The sequence below is a fragment of the Astyanax mexicanus genome, chromosome 22, assembly GCF_023375975.1.
Source record: "Astyanax mexicanus isolate ESR-SI-001 chromosome 22, AstMex3_surface, whole genome shotgun sequence".
NCBI lineage: Eukaryota > Metazoa > Chordata > Actinopteri > Characiformes > Acestrorhamphidae > Astyanax > Astyanax mexicanus.
This window is the reverse complement of record NC_064429.1, coordinates 10510338-10527723: the sequence shown is the minus strand read 5'-3', so window position 1 is coordinate 10527723 and position 17386 is coordinate 10510338. Positions and strand designations below refer to the sequence as shown.

Sequence of the window (17386 nt, the reverse complement as noted above, 5' to 3'; positions counted from 1 at the left end):
TTCTTACCCCTAGGGCGAGATCTTAGTCTCAGTATTCCCAGATACTTAAGTATTGACTTAACATCCGAGGGCAAGGGTGTAGCAAATTTCCTTAAGCTTTTTAGAAAATAATTTTCAGTGCTATAATCAAACTGAGCCATTGTCCCAAAAACAGTGTTAAAAAAACAGTGTAAAGATCAGCAATGGTCTCCATGCAGAAGTAGGCCTTGTTTCCTAGAATCCATCCAAAATCTCCAAAAATAGATTACATCCAGACATATTGGCATTCAAATTCCATACCCAGGCCTACAAGGTTTTGACTTGATTGAGTATTTAAAAAAAAACAAATTGTATTAAAATCAATGTAAAATTCAGCAATAGTCACCATGCAGCAGTAGGTCTTGCTTCCTAAAATCCTTCCAAAATCTCCAAAAGTAAATTACATCCAGACAAATAGGCCTTCAATTTCCATACCCAGGCCTACAAAGTTTGACTTGATTATGTAAAAAAAAAAAAATTGTGATTAAAATCAGTGTAAAATTCCAGCAATAGTCACCATCCAGATCCACCGTGAAGGCCAAGTTTCCTAGAATCCATCCAGCATCTTAGAAGGTGTATAACATCCACAGCTCTTAGTCCCAAAATTACTCATATTCACTCTCAGCAGTTTTATTTCCTAAGTAGTTCTCAGGAAATCAATAAAAAAAATCTATAAAAACTAAAAATATTAAGATCCTTATTCGATCTTGCTTAAGGTTTCTTAATAATCTTTGAAGTTAATCTTTGTTAGCTGAATCCTTTTAGTATTGTCATCCGATACCTAGTTCATTCATTGTTTACACACTATTGTTTCAATCCAGTATCTTCTATTATCGTTTTTACTGCTTGACCATATATGTGCTCATATGTCTGTGTGTTTCAATAAAAGGCTTTTTATATGCAAGATCTGTGATTTAAGTTATTGCTTAATTGGTGGTGTAAAAGGCTTCAAATTAGTGATAATACCAAATCACATCAGTTATTACTGTCATTATGGCTGTTATTAATATTCACAAATCTATGTTATGTCTATGTTATTATCAGTACAGTGATGGCGGCGCTCGGAGCTAAAGCTAGTGTTATAGGATGTAAACAGTGGTTTTTAATAAGTTTCTTCTGCACTTTTTAAGTTATTAATGCCTCGTTTTAAATGTCAGCACTCTCCGGATTCTAGCAAGGAGGTGTGGAGCTACTTTGAGTCTGGATAACGGTGTAAAAAGTGTAATGGAATACCGTGGTATTAAATGATTCATAATACTAAAGTGTTTGAGGATGTGTAAATAGTAACATCTGGTTTTGTATGAATACTAGGTGCTGGTAGTGGGGGAGGTTTGACACAGTAGGGATCCAGAGTTTTAGTCACGTACATCAAATACAACACAGATCGGGGTGAGGGGCTGAGAGAGCGTATAAAAAGAAATGAGAAGGGTAGCTGGGTAAGCAGATTCTCGGTGTATGCAACACTGTCTGACTTCAATAAAACTTTGTTACTCGCTTCGATCCTGAGTCAGCATTCAGCATTATTCTTCCACTCCAAAACCACCAATTTTCCACAACAAAAGTGATTTATCGGGGTAAATTATGCCCCGTATCACCCAGTCTGAAGGGTGTTTGGATAAACTGTTAAAATTTCTGGATCTCTGAACGCTGTGGAAGAACAGAGGTGTGCTATTCATCAAAGATAAGAAATTTTTTATAATATTTTACTAAAACATGTTTAACCAGTGCAATGATTTGGGAATGTGGTATTAAATTTACTCTGACCTTATTCAGCTCAGCTGGGTAAGTTGGCATGAACATGTTCACAAGATCTTCAGAGAACATGGTGAAGAGCTCTTGGTCTTTTCTGATGCTTTTGATCCAGGGCAGAGTGATGTATTCCTCAAATTTCTCCAAGTATTCCTTATTTGGTTTAGTCAGTGGACCTTATGCAAATACAGAGGAACAATAAGAGATGGCCCATGTAAATCTAACTAAAACAAGATGCTTTTATTTGTCTGCCTACAGATCCAGTGCACACAGTAAACAAGGTGATGGGATGGTACCTTTTACATTGATGATGTTTGACCAAATCTGCTCAAATCTCTCTTTTATCACCCAGCTAAACGGGAAACAGCAGGTCCTTGACTTATCCTTCTGCCCACTTGTGGACAGAACAGACACCATGCCCTGAAACCTAAAGAAAAGAAAAATAGAAAAACACATTTATGAATTAAATCTTCAGAATACGTTTTACTTATTATATTTAATGTTATCAGATAAGGGAGGTCATACAACATTGACTCTGCATTTATCATACAGCTTTATGTTATTTTGGGCCCCCTTTCTATTTGACACATTTTTTCATTGAGTAACGTTACTGAGTAGTGAGTAGAGCCTCTGTAGCAGATCAAACATTAAACAATATTTTAGTGTTTGCCTAATGCACATTTGCTTTGTCTTTAATTCACTGTTTCTTGTTTATATTTTTAATGTCCTAAAAAATTAAATTACAATTAGTCATGAACAAAATCAGATAACTGTCCTGCACTTACTGAGTAACTGGAATTTTTAACAGATTACAGTTGTTTTCTTTGAATACATTCAACCACAGTTCAGACTTTTCAGAAGGCTGATCAATCAGGTTATCCAGGTTGTTGTCTCCATCAATGACGGCCAGAATCTGAGCGAGAGCCGAGGCTACAGTGTCCTCCAAATGAATCCAGAGCATGTGTCTGCAAAGAGAAACATTCAGAACTTTACTATCAATTAACATTTCCATAATTACAAAGTCCTTTAAATACCATACATATACAGATGAATGGAAGATAGGGCCCATAGATTGGGGACTAAAATTACCAGCAATTTGGATGATTATGGATTTACTGTTACAGGAGCACAAAACCTCAGTGTAACATATTGTATTTTTTGGGTGGACTGGATTATAAGGTGCACTATCAATAAAGGTCTATTTTCATACATAAGGTGCACTGAATTATAAGGCACATTTTAAGTGGCACTCACCACTGGGGGGGAGCAAGACTTATTGATATGTTATATACATATACATATATAGATATGTTAAGTTTAGTAAACAAAATTGTAATTCTTAAAAAAACAGACAAAGTCAATCGTGTGCTGAATGTTAATCTACACAGATTATCTACACAAACTGTTTAATTGGGTGAGAAAATTGCTTCTGTTTATTTACAGTAAGCTAAGATTAGATTTCCAGATAAAAAGGGTTTATAAGGCCCACTGACGGTTTTTGGGAAAATGAAAGTATTTTAAGCGCGCCTTATAGTGTAAAAAATACTTTTAATTACCTAAAAGAGCCACCTTCAGCAACAAAACGATCAGACGAGGCCTGATTAATAACCCAGTTCACTCTGTCCTTCATTTTCTCTTGGTCGTGGAGAAGGCTGATGATTCTTCTCTTCAGTGCTTGTATGAAAATTTCAGACTCTGCTTAAAACAAATTCACACCATTAGTCACCTTGTGCAATAAAACAGAGCAGATTAACTGAACAGAAACATTCTCACCAGGGTGTCTGTTATGCAGCAATCCGTGAAGCATTTCGATACGCTTCGTTGCTCTTTGGGTGTTATCTGCTTTGTCATGTAGCAGTAAAATGCCCTTCTGCAACGACGACTTCACCAGGAAGAGCACGTCAACCAGGTCAGTCTGTTATACAAATAAAAACAATTCTGTGTTTTAAAATGTATCCTATGGAACTTTACATTTAAATACTCTTTATATTATTTATTTAATGCTCTATCTATGACGCTATAAATAGGGAATTAAATAAATAAAATAAAGGGTATTTATATCACAACTATAAGAATTTTACTCCCAACATCACTTAATTCTACCTGTTCCTTAGGAAATGTGGTTCCACAGCTGTCTTGGTCATGAGCTCCTGTAAAAGTGTAAAAGTAATCTTACTTTCTGATGCAACATTGGGGAAAACGTTTATCTACATAAAATAAATGCATTAAGCATAATTTATTTTTTCATACAATTTTGATACAGTTGCAGTTATATTTGCCAAAATATTTACTAACATATATATATATATATATATATATATATATATATATATATATATTTTTTTTTTTTTTTTTAATTTAGTCATTAATTTTATTTCATAAGTACTCTCCTAACAATAAGCTGCAAACAATTCTATACCACTGATATGTATCTTGTTTGCTTTTCTTTTGTTTCTTGCTTTTACCCTGTTTCTATTCAAACATGTCCACAAACTTTTGTCTATAAATTCAAACAGATTTTTTGGTCCCTTTCTGTAGCTAGAACCTTGAAAATCATAAACTTGAAGAACCACTCGTGCCGTTTCATATGACATGCTTCTCAAACCATTATGATTAAAAGTTTTTGTAAAATTATTGTATATTCTCTCCCCATAGGAATGAATGGCAGAGAACACACATGGCACCATTTCTCTTAATTTTAATCCTAGTACAGTCTGTGTATGGAGGACAGCTTATGTTCTGATATTTAGGCTGATGTTTTTGGATTCAACCACTCTGCCAAATGTTTTTGGATGCAGCTCTATTGTCCAAACATATTAGTATTCTGCTATTTAAAGAAAAGTTATTGGACGCAGCTCAATTTTCCAAGTGTAAAAACTGCAGCATCATCTCTGAGTTTCTCCATGGCTGTGTTTACACCAGCTCAGAACCTCATATCAACACATGAGCTTGTGAACAATTTTTTTAATCATTGATTCCAATTTGAAGTAAATTCTTGAACCGATTCACTCAATAAGAGTTGACATGTAGGAGGGGCTTTCCTCTCAGACAGCTCCCAGACAAAGTTCACTATCAAAGAATGTCCATAAACTTATGTTCTTACGAATAAACATAACTGTTAAATAGTTTTTATTTCTACGTTTCTTCTACGATCTTCTATTTTTCCAATAATTTCTAATGATTTGGGTTTTTGCTGTGATATTGTTTTAGTATTGCATAGTATGCATAGTTAAATTTCATGCATAGGTTCGACACAGAGGTATAAATTGGCCTTTAGTCAAAAGCAGCAAATTGAACTGTGTAATACTTTTGTTTATCTGTAGCCAAGCTATCTGGGCATAGGCTAGCAAAACCATCACACATGAGAAAATAAAAAAATAATAATTTCAGCTTTCTGTCTGCCCAAAAGCAGTCGCTCAATCAAAGTAGTTCCTCTCAGCAAGAACTAAAAGTGTTCTGTAGTGAACAGCATGCTTTCATGCTAGCTAAGCTAATGCTAACCAGCTTCCCTCTATAGCTAACAGCTAGTATAAATTAAATCATGTACATCAGTGTAATAATTACACCAGTAAATTTACCTTAACATGCCATTCACCCACCATTATAGGTAAATTCAGGATAATACAGGCAGAATAAGTGCATTTTATAGACTGTATATACCCTGTGTTCAGAACTAAACTTAACACTGCTCTGAAACCAAAGAGAGAGCTAGAGTTTAAATCCCGCTCACAGAGAACACTCATAGTGAACACTGAAGTGAAACAAGCTAAACTAAAAGTTTGATCATACGTCTGAATGCTTGTGAATAGTGGTATTACCTTTTTGAGAGGTGAAACTTTTCTCCAGAATCTCAGCGATGGTCATGTACTGCAGTGTGTATATATCTCCTGGAAATCCTGGAGGTGGGATAAGTTCATCCAGATGAAAGGACGTCCAGTCGTCTAAAACCCAAACCAAAGGTTATTTATTAGTTCCAGAGAAGAATGAAGCCACAATGTGTAAAGACGAGATAAATAAATTAAATAACTTACACTACGATAAAAACGCACAGGCTAAGAATTAAGAATCTTAGCCTGGATCTATTGGGAAGTGAAATCTAGTACTGTGTAACGTGGCGTGACCTGGTTGTAACCAGCAGCTGATGCAGAGGCAGCCAATGAGCATGAGCGGGAATAAACACTGGCCTTGAACATGTGAGGAGAAAAACTTGGGAAATATTGTTTCACATCAAAAAGGTGTGAAAAGTACCTCCATTCTTTACTCTGTAGGTAGGAGTATAGATACTAGTGTTTAAAAAAAATACTTCTGTAGAAGCAGAAATACCAACTCAAGATTTTTACTCTTTAAGTAAAAGTGTAAAAGTACTAGTTTCAAAACTACTTAAAGTATAAAAGTATTGTAAGGGGAAAAATAAAGCCATTAAAAACAAATGCTTAGGCCACGCCCCCAGAGTCCTATAGCGCTCCCCACACCCACCCAGCACACATTTTTCTAAAAGCCATAATGATTATTTAGTAGAATGTAAATATATAAAAAAAGCTTAGTTGGACTGGAGTTTATCTGGAGTTCTCTTGAGTCTCTGCAGGGATCATCTTCATACTAGACTACATACGTCTGCTATGTTCGTAACTTGACACCCCTGGTCAACATATACACAGTGTGTAAAGTCTTGCATATATTTTTGTGACAAAGTGTATTTTAGAGTAAACAGACTGTTAGTTTCTTCTCTGGTAATTTGAGACCCTGAGTAAAACTGAAGTATAATAGTTGGATATACAGATGAAACGTTTTAATCACTTACAGGTCCACAACCATGCTACAGTCACACAAAGCAATGACGTTCCATACATAAAGAAGAAATAACCTCCAAATGAAGCAATGTATCCACATCCTCCTGAAATCCGTGGCAGGCGTGTAAGAAGAAGAACATCAAAGGTAACTCCTGCACGAATCGAGCTTCTGAGCTGAGTAATGCTGTGTCTGAAATTACAACACAGACACTTTAGATTAACATGGAGATTTTTAGAATAACATGAAGATTTCTGAGAAAGAAAAGAATCTTTGTTGCCAGGTTTCTAATAATCACAGCTGCAAGTTATTTAGATCTTAATAAAAAAAAAAAAATGTAGGTATTTGTCAAGATTAGACAGTGGAAATAGTCACTTTAGCTTTTGTCATTGCATTTTATATGTACAGGCAACTGACTTTGAACATTTCCAGGAAAACTCATTTTGTTTGTGTGGAAGGCATTAAGTGCATACACATAATTATTGGCACCCCTAGTTAAAATGTGTTAAAAGCCTTCAAATGAATATATGTTTTATTGCAAAAGCACAATCTCACCCTGGAAAAAACAATGAATAATAAAAAGGCAAATAAAAAAACTGACTAAGAAATAATTATTTATCATAAAATTACTTGTTGCACAATTATTGACACCCTTAACAATTTCTTGAAAATAAATGTATTTAAACCATTTATGTCTATTGTAGTTTATGAACTGGATCAAAGTATCTAGGAACCTTTAATTAGTAATCTTGTTTCCATGGAGTATAAATATGGTGTTACACAGAGGCCTATTTCTCATAGGCTGCGTCCGAAATCGCGTACTTCCATACTAAACAGTATACAAAAGCAGTATGCGGGCGATCGGGTAGTGTGTTCGAATGCGCAGTAGGCGAGTTTGAGTACGTGAAAAGTTCCCGGATGACGTACTGCACCGGGAGACATTTTTAAGTATACAAGCCCAGAACACTTCACCCGCTAATATTTCCCACAATCCACCTGGAGCCTCGCTGAGGGACCTGGCAGTGAGCGGCGGAGAACAGAGAGAGGGGGGCAGAGAAAGAAGTTTATGAGGTGAGGAGATTCAGATATATAAACTGTTTTGGTTGTTTGTGATATCAGGCTGTAAATGAGAGATTTATGAGGGTTAGTTTAAGTTAAAGTAGCGAGTTATAGGTGTGAGGGTTTATTATTAATGCTGTTGCAGACAGAACTTTATTTTCGCATCTGAACTGCTTTACTGAGCAGCGTTAGCCCTGTGCTCCTGAGATCAGTTAGCTTAGCTAGAGTTATCAAACTTATCACAACTCTTTATTAATCTTCTATTCTGCAGCACCAGCATTTACTAACTCACTACAGCCCTGTATAGTGCTGAAGTGCTGAGGAGCTGGGGCAGGTTTACTTTAATACCGAGCAGTCTGTACAAACTCATCTGAGGAAAAAGGCTGCTGATATCAGAGAGGCTTTTCAACAGACAGACAGACTGCGAAAATCACATTCATAAATTATAACCAAAATCTGACCATTTTATTTAGTTTTATTAAATAGCTAGCTAACCAGCCAGGATGGTTAGATGGTTAGGATGTTGTTCAGAATTTATATTATATTTGTTTAATGCCCAAGCTAAACTGATTTAATTTGTGTGTGTTTCAGATTCAACTATCCTGCCAGTAGAGAGAGGATGAAGACGAAAAGAGGGAGAAAAATGAACGATAACGAATAATAAAAAAAATAAAACCACTTAAAAGACTTGTCATTCTTGTATTTTGTGGGGAATTTATTTTATTTATTTATTTGGTAGCATATTTTATTTACATCAGTAATACATATATGTTGGCCTTTATGTTTAATGCTGTCAGTAAAAGATTATGTATAACAACAAGGATCATGTGTTATTTATGCTAGAAAAGGGAATTTTGAGGTGAAATGGTAAGGCAGGAATTAATTAACATTTGTATTTATCTTTGAAACTTTCTGATAATTGTTTTGTTGCATACGCAAATATTATTAATATACTTCATGAAAATTAAACAAGCTGTTTATATTTATTATTAAATATTTCATATTTGAGGAAAATATTAGTTTTAAGTTTTATTTACAGTCAGTGCTTATTAAATAGGACAGGTTGGGGGTTTATTTATTAATAAGAGCTGATTAATGAGGGGATTTTTATGAAATTAATTTGGGTAAAGCTCTGTAAAGTGTGCCGCTGGTTAGGAGGGGCGAGATGTGAAAGGGCTTCTAAGGTAAGATGGTGGATGTAGTGCGTCCGAGGCTGCGTGCGTACTGCGGTCTGACGTACTGAAAAAGTGTACTGCTTTGCCTGGCGAGCAGTGCGTACTCACCCCCAATCCAGTACATACTGCTTAAGTACGCGATTTCGGACGCAGCCCTACTCACTCTTAAACATGGGAAAGACAAGGGAACACACTATTCGAGTAAGACAGATGTGTGTCTACTTTCATCAATCAGACAACTGCCTTTATCTACAGTCAGAGCAATCATCACAACGTTTAAATCATCTGGATCAGTGACAAACAAGCCTGGAAGAAGGTAAGAGAAGTAAGAAGTTCTCCAAAGCTCAGTGTAAGAGATCTGAATCAAATGGAAGCATCTTGGGGATAGAAGATCTCCCAAACAACCATCAGGGGCTTTCTAAGCCAAGAAGCTGTTTGGGAGACATGCAGCACAGAGAAAGCCTTTTCTGAGTCATAATCATAAGCGTAAATGGGTGGGGTTTAACAAGCGGTACTGGGATTTTAACTGGGACAGATGAGACCAACATACAGTGCAGCCGGAAAGTATTCACAGCGCTTTCACTTTTTGTTAGGTTACAGCCTTATTCCAAATTGTATTAAATTAATATCTTTCCTCAAAATTCTACACAAAATACCCCATTATGACCATGTGAAAAAAGTTTTCTTGAGAGTTTTGAAAATTTATTAAAATTAAAAAACAAAGAAATCATATTTACATAAGTATTCACAGCCTTTGCTTAATACTGTGTAGAAGCACCCTTGGCAGCAACTACAGCCTCAAGTCTTTGAATATGATGCCACAAGCTTGGCACACCTCTCTTTAGGCAGTTGCCCATTCTTCTTTGCAGTACCTCTGAAGCTCCATCAGGTTGGATGGGAGACGTCTGTACACAGCCATTTTCAGATCTCTCCAGAGATGTTTAATCGGATTCAAGTCTGGGCTCTGGCTGGGCCACTCCAGGACATTCACAGAGCGGTCCTGAAGCAACTCCTTTGAGATCTTAGCTGTGTGCTTCGGATCGCTGTCCTGCTGAAAAATGAACCGTCGCCCCAGTCTGAGGTCAAGAGCGCTCTGGAGCAGGTTTTCATCCAGGATGTCTCTGTACATTGCTGCATTCATCTTTCCCTCTATCCTGACTAGTCCGCCAGTTCCTGCTGCTGAAAAACATCCCCATAGCATGATGCTGCCACCACCATGCTTTACTGTAGGGATGGTATTGGCCTCGTGATGAGCAGTGCCTGGTTTCCTCCAAACATGACGCCTGGCATTCACACCAAAGAGTTCAATCTTTGTCTCATCAGACCAGAGAATTTTGTTTCTCATGGTCTGAGAGTCCTTCAGGTGCCTTTTGGTAAATTCCAGATGGGCTGCCTTCTGCCTTTTACTAAGGAGTGGCTTTCGCCTGGCCACTCTGTCATACAGGCCTGATTGGTGGATTGCTGCAGAGATGGTTGTTCTTCTCTCCACGGAGGAACGCTGGAGCTCTGACAGAGTGACCATCGGGTTCTAGGTCACCTCCCTGACCAAGGCCTTTCCCCCTCTATCGCTCAATTTAGATGGCCGGCCAGCTCCAGGAAGAGTCCTGGTGGTTCCAAACTTCTTCCATTTACGAATGATGGAGGCCACTGTGCTCATTGGGACCTTCAAAGCAGCAGATATTTTTCTGTATCCTTCCCCAGATTTGTGCCTTGAGACAATTTTGTCTACAGACAATTCCTTTGACTTCATGCTTGGTGTTTGCGCTCTGACATGCAGTCAACTGTGGGACAGCGCGGGAGAGAAGGGCGGGGCTAAGCTCAGTACAGGAGCCCGCAGAGGAGCGTCGGTGGTGAAAATTAAAACTCAGAGAAAATCGATTTTCATAAAAACACATCGTCCTTATCTGTAAAAAATCTGATAAAATCGATTAATCGCCCAGCTCTAGGTTCACAAAACACAAAATCAAGCTCCTCTCATGGCCATATAGAACCATATAGAAAAGCTGTGGGGTGAGCTGAACAGAGTGCATAGGAGAAGACCCAGGACTCTGGATGATCCACCTCACAGGTATGGAGGGCTTTCTGTAAGGTGCTGAACATACATGTGAGTCTCACTTCAGGTTACCATCCTCACTCCAATGGTCAGGTTGAGAGACTGTGGGCCCTAAATTGGTGATCAATATATGCTATATTACCTTTATAATAGTATGTTTGGATAAAAAGTCTAGAGTTCACTAAGTTCTGTTAAAACAGGTGTCTGACCCTTTCTCTGAGGCCTGTACAGTCTGTACCAAGGCGTGAGGTGCTGGTTGAGGCGACCTTGGGTTTTGTCTGACTTCAGCTGAAAAGCCCAGACGTTGCTCAAGGTCAGCTTTCTCTCACGAGAAGAGTGCCCAAGCTCCCACGGGAAAGTGGAGCTAAAAGCCCCCACCTTTGTTCACCCAAATACTGTATAAAAGTGTGTGTATTCCTCTGTATTATCAGAAGACTGAAGCTTGTACCATCAGAAGACTGAATTCTCCTGACTGAAGAACAATAAAGAATCATCTTAGAAAACTTGAAGAACTTCGTCTTCTCCTTTCTTTAACTCAAGGCACTCGTCTGATGTTTATCTTCTTTCTTTTGAATTTAAAGCTTTGTAGTGATGCATGACTAGATAACCTCTTAAGAGTCTATTTTAAGCTAGCCCAAGGCTTCCCTTTAAGGGAGGCCTTAAGAGTCGTCAGATTACGAACGACATTTTGACGCCCATAACGTGGGGCACGATAAAGAGCCCATACGCAGTAACGATTAGAGACAAACAGCTGTGACATCCTGTGGCGGAAGAACAGACAATCCACTTCAATGCTGAAGGAAAGGTGAGCATAAAAACCTTTTTCAATTTAACTATTGAAAGAGAAATTTTGTGTTTTCTTGGTCACAAAGATGTCATTGCCTTAGAGGTTAAAAAGAAAATTAAAACTTTCATAAAAGACAATATAACCACTAAGTGTATTTGTAATTTAATTGTATTTGTAATTGTAATTGTAATTGTAATTGTAAAACAAGCAGACGAGCGCTATGATTTAAAGAAAGATATATACATGTTTAGAAATATGTATATAACATTATAAATTGAAACCAATTGATCAAATTTAATAAAAAAAAAAAAAAATACTTGATGAGCATTTTTAGCGTCTAGACGCCTAAATTCCAATAAATTACAATAAAATAATTATATGTTAATATCGGTCTACTGTATGTTGTATGTTTTATCTCCCGGGCGTTAAAGACGGGAAACGTCATGAGGTGCGATCTAGAAAGCACGACGTTAGACTTGATAAAAGAACATGAGAAAAAGAGAGTAATACAGAAAAAGAAAATAAAGAGAATAAAAAGAGAATAAAGAGAATAAGTATAAGAGCGACGCCAGAGAGTGAAGCGTGCGCTGAAAAGAGATATAATGAAGCGACGCCAGAGAGAGAGCGTGCGCCAAAGGCCTAAAAAGAGTAAGAGATAAAGGGGAAACGGCTTGGACACCGTCTGTTTAACAGAGGGTCGTAAGAGACCAAGTCCGTCTCTTTGTTCCATGAGCGTAAGTTGAGACACTCTATCCTTGACTGTATACAGCGGAGATTAATTCTCACTCGGAGAAAAACGCTTAGTGCAGAACGCCACTGTAACTGACGGAGAGACGAGGAAAACTATCCTAATCGGCTAGTGGGGTATATGTTTTGTGTTGTCTGTTTACTGTCTGTCTTTAATAATGTCTGAGATCTCCATATTTGTTAAAATATTAAAATAATGGCTGTGCAACATAGAGGTACCTATGATCATTTTGTGTAAATTCTTATTGTCACATGTATGAGTGTGTCAGTGTTGAAAGGGTTTGTGATGATTGATTCCCAGGAGAGAGGTGACTGCATGTATGTAAATGTTATTAGAAATGGTTGAATTTGATATATGTACATTATTGCTGTGCAATATTGCTGCATAGAATGAACTACTCTAATTAGCACAGACGTGTGCTGAGAAGAGTTGTTAGAATAGTATCTGTTAACGTAAAGCTTAACAGGAAGTTTTGATAGAGTGTTGAGTGTTGACAGAGAGAGAGAGAGAGAGATAAATAAATAACAGAGATCTCTAGAGACCTGGGAAATGTAAATGTTATGTGTTTGTTTGTCACTGTCTTTGTTTAAAAGCATATGCTGTGGTTACCATCTTGAATGTTTTTAGTATATACAGAGCTCTTAATATATGTAAATTTATAAGCACAAAGCAAGAAAATACACAAGAATTAAATAGATATATGACACAAGAGAAAAGCGCTAAAAACATAAATGTTTGTTTGTTTGTTTGTCTGTAAATTATATGTTTGTTTATAAACTATCATGAGCTTCTTTGAGCCCGAGCAGTACAGCTAATATAACGGGACAAAAACAGTTATTATAAGTATAAAATATTATTGATTCCATAGACCCCAATACACTGTATTTAATGGTAATATAACTTTTATGAGCTCCTGAGCCGAGTCATAACGGTTGAGGAGACATAGACTGAGATATTCCCGATAATGAGCATTTTGGAGAGACAGAGATGTTTGCGGTTAAACGCTGATCAACGAAGAGTGTTGAAAAATAAGCTCTGATCTACCTCTAAAAGGACAGAACAGTGAGTGTCACTGATAATTATACTAGTGAAGTGTTTAGTATTACTTATCAATAAAAATGTGTTAAAAATGGATGCTAATACTTATGGAAACATGCTTATGAGCTTCAAATTTATATTGTTAGGGTGATTATATAAGAATTATGACTATACTGAGATTGAATATGATTTAATTTTTCAGCTCTTGCTCAATATGTTTTACAAGTGAAAGTGCTATTTTCCTTGAAAAGTCGTTAGGAACTTAACTACGCTACAATTAATAGTACGTAAATTAATAATGAATGTTTAAATTAGTCTATGTTTGCAAACAAAGCCATTACTGCCTAATAATATGTGCGTCTCTTAGTCTATTCATTTTTACAGGTATTCAGTTAACCTCAGTTTGCAGAGGGAAGGAGAGACCGGGGGCGAGAGAGGGGCAGACAGGCCCTCACCCACACACACACACACTCTCACATACTCTCTTGCAAACGCACACTGAAAAACACTCTTACACACTGCGCACCTACACGCAGGCGATACTGCAAGTCAAATTATCCTGTTTCTTTCACACATGGAAAGACTTTAATCAAATTCTTTCAATATGGAAAACCTTCTAAAAAGAGTACCATAAATAATGTGACCTTTGCTGGTACTATTCCTCATCTGTCACGTTGATGAGGTTATGATAAATTACAAAATCCTTATTTTTTAATTCTGAAACTCACACCATAAGACATGGTGTCACACCATATGACAGATCACATCACACAACAATCTGAATGCAAAAATCTGTATTGTCTGCATTCAGCTAACAAATGAACTTGGTTTGGCAAATGACTGAAACCATTTTTGGTTACAGCAGAATCACAAAATTGTTGAATAACATGTGAATCATGCTCAACATAGAATACATTAGCTACTCCACTTACTGTATTCATTACACTTTAGATACAGGAATTCTATTTTTTTTTTTTTCCTTTTTAGTAAATAATTGCATTTTTTTTTTATGAATATTATTGACATGAAAATAAGCCAAACAATGTTGGATCTGAAAGCTGTTGATGTATAATTATAAACAGTGGGCTAGTAAACATTGTGACACATTTTGGTTTCTACTTAAAACACAAACTGAAGACTCATGTGTTTATGATATATGACTCTACTGTTGGACTATTTTGTGCTGAAACTGAATGTTCCGGTGTACTATAGTGAACTGCAACTGTGTTAGATGAGCGAATGCTATACAAGTATTTAATTTGTGAATAATATGCTATGAACATGAGTTAAAAGGACAACTGCTGATTTAAAAAATAATAACAATTATAATAATTACTTAATTAATAAAAATGTGATATGGCATGGCACCATATAACATTCATTTTGGGACAAAATGTTTTTGTTAGGGGTGGATTATCAATACATGATTGATAAATAAATTACTTTTTTTGTTTATTTGTATTACAGATCTAACTTTGTGAAATGTGATTGGGACAGTCACTTCATATAAATTTTTTCTGGTTTTGATTGTAAATTATAAGAAATTAAATGTTAACCCCCATTAATGCTCTGTAAGTTCATATGAAACAGCACTTTGTACACAATCTCATCAAAGTTTTTACATATTCTTCTGTAATTCATCTATATATATTTGACACGCCAATGTACAAAACTCACAGGCTGCTCAATTTCTTTGTTTTTCCTGGTTATTTTCTGGTCAATAGAACGCTATGTTAATTACTTTGGGTATGATTCTTTCGTATGTTATTTTATTTTGATGTTTGTTTTGTTGTTCCTTGTGTTAAAAATTTTGGTTAAGCAAAATATTTCTGTTCTTACTGTCCAATGCGCTGTGATTCACGTTTCCTTATTCTTCTAATGTCGGACTGACTTGTCATTTTATGTCCTTCGACCCTTTCCCTGGAGACTACAGGTCAGGGTGAAGTGCTAGTAACCTCTCCCTTGACCTGCACCGTGCCTTTCTACGTGGCGTAAAGTCACAAAAGGCGGAAGACCATCGTTTTACCTTTTTTTTGCTACTTCCTGTTTTCTGGATTTGAACTTTGTACTCGTTTCTTGATCTTTGCATTTCTTCTCCAACTCTGTGGACTACTTAATCGAGCACCCTTTGCATTTTTGTCCCAATGCTCCATCTTAATTGATTGTGTGTTTTTATTTTTTATAAGAGTGCCTTTCACTGTTTGGTGAAATGTTTCACAGTTACATATGTGTATTGTGCGCAAGGGGGGACAGGCTTAATTGGCACTTTATTGCCTAGGCTTATTTCTGGGTTATACTTTTTCTCTGCTCGCATTCCCAACATCCTCTGAAGAGGCGTGAAGCGGAGCCTCTTGACTGTGCATTGTCTTGGTAACGCTACACAATCCCATAGGGGACCTATGAGGTAGTTTTTCCGGGAAGCCACCACATGACGTTGGTACTCCCTCATCAGTAATGCGCCTTTGGTTCTAGGGGGGGTTGGCCATCCTTGACTTTGTTCCAGGGTGGTTTGCCTTAACCCTTGGTTCTTGGGGTACGCTGCTGCATGTGGGGTCACGTTGGGTCGCTTTGCCTGGTGCCATGTTTGACGTGCCGCTCTATGCTCGATTAGTCGCCAGTTACCAGCGAGGAGAAAAAGGGGAATGTGGGGTTTCTAATTAAGATACTTATGTCAATTTTGTGACAAGACCATCTCAATACTGGAGATGTGTAATTTGGACCTGTCTGACCCTCCTAGTGGACAATATATTAATATGGAACTTAAACCATATATGCTATTCAATTTATATATCATATGTAATCCATTTGTATATGTGAGTCTTCATACCTTTTGTAGTTACACCATCATTTATTCATCTGTTTTGGTGTTATAGATGCTATGTATAATCATGTATTTCCTACTACTCTGTCATATTTGCTCGCATTTTTGCATGCAAATCGTGTCGGATCAGCATGGCTTGATATGGGCTTGGGACTTATAAATAGCACGGAACCTGCACCTTAAAAATGTTAAAACTTAGTTCAAAACTTGATCTTTATTTACTAGATAACAGCAAATAACTTAACCAATCCCACCACAATTGATGCGTGGGATAAATCCCACGCAAGGGGGGAATGTGGGCCCTAAATTGGTGATCAATATATGCTATATTACCTTTATAATAGTATGTTTGGATAAAAAGTCTAGAGTTCACTAAGTTCTGTTAAAACAGGTGTCTGACCCTTTCTCTGAGGCCTGTACAGTCTGTACCAAGGCGTGAGGTGCTGGTTGAGGCGACCTTGGGTTTTGTCTGACTTCAGCTGAAAAGCCCAGACGTTGCTCAAGGTCAGCTTTCTCTCACGAGAAGAGTGCCCAAGCTCCCACGGGAAAGTGGAGCTAAAAGCCCCCACCTTTGTTCACCCAAATACTGTATAAAAGTGTGTGTATTCCTCTGTATTATCAGAAGACTGAAGCTTGTACCATCAGAAGACTGAATTCTCCTGACTGAAGAACAATAAAGAATCATCTTAGAAAACTTGAAGAACTTCGTCTTCTCCTTTCTTTAACTCAAGGCACTCGTCTGATGTTTATCTTCTTTCTTTTGATTTTAAAGCTTTGTAGTGATGCATGACTAGATAACCTCTTAAGAGTCTATTTTAAGCTAGCCCAAGGCTTCCCTTTAAGGGAGGCCTTAAGAGTCGTCAGATTACGAACGACAAGACTTAATCAAGAAATTGGACATTTTCTGCGTTCGTACTGCCACCGTAATCAACATGATTGGAGCATCTTTCTTCCCTGGGCAGAATATGCCCAAAACTCACTGATTAGCTCATCTACTGGACCCCTTTTCAGTGTGTTTTAGGGTTCCAGCCCCCATTTCTTCCTCTAGATGCTGAACCCAGTAATGTGCCAGCAGTGGATGAGTGGAAGAACAGGAGTCAGACCTGGGAGGAGGCCCATGTCAGGCGACAACGAGCCGTTCGAAGGATGA

At 37.3% G+C, this 17386-nt stretch overlaps 1 protein-coding gene across 1 annotated transcript in view; it reads right to left on the bottom strand.

The window, feature by feature from the left end:
- LOC103024614 (E3 ubiquitin-protein ligase rnf213-alpha-like) overlaps positions 1-17386 on the bottom strand; it is an 87853-nt gene that overhangs the window by 42258 nt on the left and 28209 nt on the right. The window contains exons 12-19 of the mRNA XM_049470847.1: positions 6632-6747; positions 5586-5708; positions 3856-3917; positions 3541-3682; positions 3324-3462; positions 2553-2732; positions 2064-2194; positions 1783-1943 (exon numbers count right to left, since the gene is read on the bottom strand). Coding sequence (XP_049326804.1) covers positions 1783-1943; positions 2064-2194; positions 2553-2732; positions 3324-3462; positions 3541-3682; positions 3856-3917; positions 5586-5708; positions 6632-6747 — 1054 coding nt within the window. The remainder of the gene's footprint in view (positions 1-1782; positions 1944-2063; positions 2195-2552; positions 2733-3323; positions 3463-3540; positions 3683-3855; positions 3918-5585; positions 5709-6631; positions 6748-17386) is intronic.